The following is a 5543-nucleotide window of genomic DNA, read 5'->3' on the forward strand; positions in this document are numbered from 1 at the left end:
ATTATTGATGTAATTTTGAACTTTATATCTAATAGATTGATATAACCAAAATTTATCTTTATCCATTTTTTCTGGAATTACAATAATCATCAATATGAAAGATTGAATGCTGATTTCAATAGAGAGGAAATGCATGTCAATTACTCCTAAATTTACTTGGATGTCCTTTTGTCCAATTGACCTACTCCAATTAAAAAACGAACCATATTACATTACACATTATTAACTAATTATTATTATTATTATTCCAAGTCTTTTGGGCATCTCTCGTGGGACCCGGCACCCTTTCCTCATCTGTGTAGCTCATTCCTCTTCACCCCGTTGGCACTCTCTTCACCATAGCCCATAACTTTTAATACAATTTAATCTTTTCAAAATTATAAAAAGAATAAAAAGAAAATTGTTTACCACATGGCAAATTTTAATTGGATGGTTTTTTTTTTTTAATATTGCTAATATATATATACCCTCTTCTTCTCAATTTTCTCCATTTATTTTCCCAAATTACGTACAAAAATTACAAAGGATGACGATGATGATGAGTTTTTACAGAAAAAGTCTCCACTCTTTCTTGTCCTTCACCGACAACCTTTCTTCCAAATCTTCACCACCCTTCAATAACTCCAATTCCCACCTTGAATTACACCATGGCTTAGGCTTAGGATTAATTAATTCCGATCATAATCTTATGCAATTCAATAAATCTCCTAATATTCTTGAATCATCCTCACTCATTAAACCTCCTCTTTCTCCGTCGCCGTCCTCCGCCACGAGAAAGGACCCGCGTGGGGTCGGTTTCATCGAAGACGTAGGCGGTGGCGTGGACGGGTTGATGTCGTGCACCGAAACCTTAGGATTTGAGAGCTCCGATGAGAGATTGGTGAATGATGAATTGACGACGATGGAGGATGGCGGTGGGTCTACGGTGAGGATACGGCGGAGGAAGGTGGTGGAAGAGAGGAAGTTTCCGCCACCATTGACGTCGTTGAATCAACATGGACATCCGAATTTTTATCTCCGACCGGTGAGGAAAGATGGGAGATTGGAGCTGACCGAGATTAGGATCGAACGGACCGAGATTCTTCGGGCGTGTCGTGGAGATGGACGGTTGAGATTGCATCTCATTAAAGATGAAGAACTAGGACAAAATGATGGCCGCAGCAAAGACAACATCGACAACAATGATGCGATTGAAGAGGAAAACGACGAGAAAAACGAAGAAGAGGAAGTAGAAGAAGCGGAGGATTTAGTGAAGGAAGAAAAGATGGAATTGAGGCGGTGTGTTGTGATGATGAACCACCAGCGCCGACGTGAGCACCGCCGTGGCCACCACCACCAGCATTTGGATGTGTGGAGGCAGCACTGCGTGACAACAAGTTAAGATTTTTTAGTTTTTTTAGTTCTATTTTTATAAATTTAGTCGGTAGAATTAATGAAGCGGTGGGTGTGCATAAAAACGAGAATGTTATTATTGTTATTATGATTATTATTTATAATTTGTGGGGAGTGTCAATTTATTTGCTGTTTGTCCTGTGGGGGTAATTTTTAATCCTTTTTTTTTTTCTTTAAAATGCAATTGTTGTTCATTTGAATTAATCTGCATGCATGTCGTGAGATTTTGATTCACAGTCAGAAATGGTTCAGCGATGAGGCTGCACCAAACCAAATCCATTCTCTATTTTTCTTATACACTAAATAAAAATAAGAATCCAGAGATCGTATCTAATCTCATACACTCTTCTTCTACACAAAAAAATATAAAATTTTAGTGTTGTTTTTTTTAAAAAAAAAAAAATTAATGCGACATCGTTTGGATTTCATACGCTTGTAAAAAATGGGTCAATCATAAGAGCTTTTGAAATGGGAACATCAGTAAATAAATAAAATTAATTAAATATTAAAAATCTTTTTTGTTCAGCAAAAGTGCCAGCGGTGGACTTTTTTTTTTTTTCTTCTCTCTCTCTCTCTCTACTGACATAATATCATCGCCAAGAACTGGAATATTCTGTAATTTCGAAGATGAAATAATCCACTTGCATTTCCACTTTTTAGTTCAACAATGGTGATAAGGATTGATTATTACGACAATGTTTTTATCTAGTAAGTTACTCAGATGATTACGATTTCTTTCGTCAGAAAAAATAAATCAAAGGGCAAAAGAGGGTTTTGCATTTGTTGAAATTCAATTTTGACTGTGTGAGGAGCGATTTGGATTTGGATTTGGATTGACTTTATAAATAATCGAAAGGAACAGCTAGGGAAAGAGTAATACTGCAACAAAACACCATGATTTAAGGAGTAGAATGTCTGTGTTTGTAGTTTAATAATAGTTAAAATGCGTCAAAGTAGGTTACATTTTTTTCTTTCAAAAGCTAATTAAGGTTACATTATGTTAATTTATATAAGTTAAAAATAATCCCCTCCAAGAAAGTAGGAGATGAGAGAACTTTGTTCTGCTTTACATCTATTTTTTTTTTAAATGAAAGTATTAAAGGAGGTTGGAATGCACTGGAATATCTCAACTAGATTGACACATCCTTCACACTTTCATTCATATCTCCAGTCCAATAATAATGTATTTCAATAAAAAAAGAGAAATATAAATAGATAGTTTGTTAGATAACTAGAGATAAAAGGGTGTAAAAGAAAAGCTAGAAGAAAGTCTTCCAATTTAAAGCTAATTAACCATCCCAGTTCGAAAAAAAGGGAGGAATTTTTACATGAATAAGAAGCCATAGTGATAATGCCTTCCCATAAGTCGCCCGAGGAATTTTCAAGATTTTTGAAATATTCGCTTGTTACGTTCTAGCCATAAGGACCATAGAATAGCGACAAGAAAGTTCTTCCAAAGAATTTTTGCTTTGCTGTTATGAGGAAGTTGAACCAAACCTTTATATCTATTCAATTTAGCTAGTTCACATCTCGATCATAAGGCCTGTTATTTTAGACAAAAAGGTAGTTGTATGAAAATTTGAGCCTCTAACTTGTATAATTATTGATCAAAGCAACTACAAGAATATTAGCCTATCTTTTGTACAACTTGAAAAAACGTGGTGGATCTAACACAAAATACAATGTTAAGTATGATGTCACAAACAATATGCATGACAAGTGGGTAACGTGAAAACAAACAGAAATATAACAACATAGAGATTGGTCACCCAATTCGGTGTAAAAACACCTACGTTTGGGGGCAATATGTCTGGTGGAACAAAACTTTACTATAAAGAGTTTAGTAATTACAACGAAAATACTTATCTGATGGACACCCTCTTCAGTGAATCACGTATAGCTTCTTCTTCAATTTCAACTTAAGCTCCCCCTAAGTTAGAGCTCATCTCACTTCCACAATAATGCTTCTAAAAGTTTTGTATGAGATCCCTCATAACCACAAACCATCAGAATGGTGTTAAACCAAACTTCTTTTCCCCCATTTGTTTGGCTTACAAAAATAACCAAAAGTAAAAAAAAAAAAAAAAAAAAAGGACAATAGAGATAAGAAACCAACCGACAACAAGTAAGAGTAATTTGAAAGCACAAAACCACTGACTCATTAGAAAAGCTATCAATATAGCCACCAGAATGCTATCATGCAACACATGTTCAAAATCTTCAGCAACTAGCCCTGCTTAACAGAATAGCCAACATAAGGAGAAATAGAGAGAGCTCCATCCAATATAATAATATCATTAGTGGGAAAAGTATCCCCATCAACCAGTGGAGGAATACTCTGGACGATGACAAGCACAAGATGTCGTGAAGCAGATTAACACCAACATAAGTAACACTGAGATCGACAACGCTTACGAACACCTCTAGAGAGCCTGTCTCTTTCACATACACTTTTGTAAAACAACTTGCACAACAATATGTTGCTTATTCTAAAACCAAAAGCAATAATAAATTTAGCACACAAAAGGAAGGAATACCACAAACAAGATAAGAACAAAATTGGAAAGAATCATCCTAGAAGATCTACAACCAAATAAGGAAAGAAAAACCAAAACAAAAAATCTGCCCATTAATAAAGCTAGAGACAAAAAAATCTCACAAAATAAATAAGGTAAATATTATTTGTGAATGAAAACCATAATAACCTATACCAAACAAACCAAAACATAAACATATCATGATATCCGATCTCATGATCACAACCTACCCCTTCTCCCCCTTTTGCCATGAAGAAAATCAGTCGGTAAAAGAAGGCTGAGATAACAACGTATCATTAGAGGATGTATCCTTAATGATAGGCCCAACACTGAGAACAATAGAATCAACAATATCTTCGACATCAACATGATCAACAGTAGGAATATTAGATATACTAACTTCCTTAAGCCCCTTAGAGCCTAAATTTTCAGTGCCCAAATCCGAAAGAATTTTATTGATAACAAAATCAACACTAATCTTTTCCACAATTCATTCATTATTGGCACAAGCATTCAACTCTAAAATATCTTCACGCATATTCACATCAGAGAGAACCCGATTAGGAATAATAGGATCAGTATAGCAAAGAATATCTTCCTCAGAAATAAAATCTTCAGATACATAATTATTCTTCTTAGAAGGATGAAAGCTATGCTTAAGACTTAAGTCATCAACGTCTTCAATTTTCATCATCTTCTCTTTACTAAAGGCAACCAAAGGAATATCATCATCATAAATATTATCCCTAGTGCTCTCCACAACACTAGAACTAATTTCTTTAATGTCCTTAGACGTGTGCTCAACTTCAGTAACATTTTCTCTTTCAAAAATTTCTTCAAGATTTTTTTCAATAATATCAAACTTAGAAGAACTAGCTTAAAAAATATCACAAGTTGAGCCAGAGTCAGATGCAATAACATTCTCAATAACAAGATTCTTAGAAACCACAATACACAAATGAGGCAAATATCTGACCGGGTCACAACCAACACCATCCTTTTCAGACAACTTTAACTTAGCATTACTATTCACATTTCAATATCAACATAGACTAAGACTAAGGCAACAACATTTTCAAGAATATCTTCTAAAACATCATCAGTCTTACAGGAACAAATAATATAAGCACGCTTAATCTCAACAGAATCACAAGCCACATTCGCAAAAATAACAGGAACGCTACTTTCAAGAACCCTAGTTTCTTCTTGATTAACAACAAACTTATTTGTAACTGAAGGAACTCTTCAAGAGAACCGTTGAGCAGAAGCAAGATCGTTCCAAACACATGGTGAAAGAACAACACATTTACAATCAAACAAGAATAGTTATGCATCATCGAGTAAATTACAACATGCTTCTCAATTAAAACGAAAGGGAATCAAGTGACATATCTTTGAAGAACTCTTCTTCGAATATTCCCTCGATCCACACTCGTCAAGCGTCCAAGCAAACTCGATGAAGTGCACGAACGCAACAAACAACCAGTGAAACTCACGAACTGTCAAATCCTCGAACACAATCGAGTAAGACTCAATCCTCAACCCTCGAACAGCAAACTCGACACTACCAAGTGGCTACCTTGGTATTCTTGGTGTGAGAATCCAGGAGGTGTG

General features: G+C 35.1%; 1 protein-coding gene across 1 annotated transcript; it reads left to right on the forward strand.

The window, feature by feature from the left end:
• Nucleotides 1–517: 517 nt before the first annotated feature.
• On the forward strand, nt 518–1645 carry LOC120080310 (protein FANTASTIC FOUR 1-like). The gene has a single exon (XM_039034945.1). The coding sequence runs from the start codon at nt 527–529 to the stop codon at nt 1379–1381; it is 855 nt and encodes a 284-aa protein (XP_038890873.1). The 5' UTR covers nt 518–526; the 3' UTR covers nt 1382–1645.
• The last annotated feature ends 3898 nt before the right edge of the window (nt 1646–5543 follow it).

Source organism: Benincasa hispida, chromosome 6 (genome assembly GCF_009727055.1).
Source record: "Benincasa hispida cultivar B227 chromosome 6, ASM972705v1, whole genome shotgun sequence".
NCBI lineage: Eukaryota > Viridiplantae > Streptophyta > Magnoliopsida > Cucurbitales > Cucurbitaceae > Benincasa > Benincasa hispida.

Coding starts and splice junctions, on each gene's coding strand:
- LOC120080310 (XM_039034945.1), top strand. CDS start 527: ATGACGATGATGATGAGTTTTTACAGAAAAAGTCTCCACTCTTTCTTG.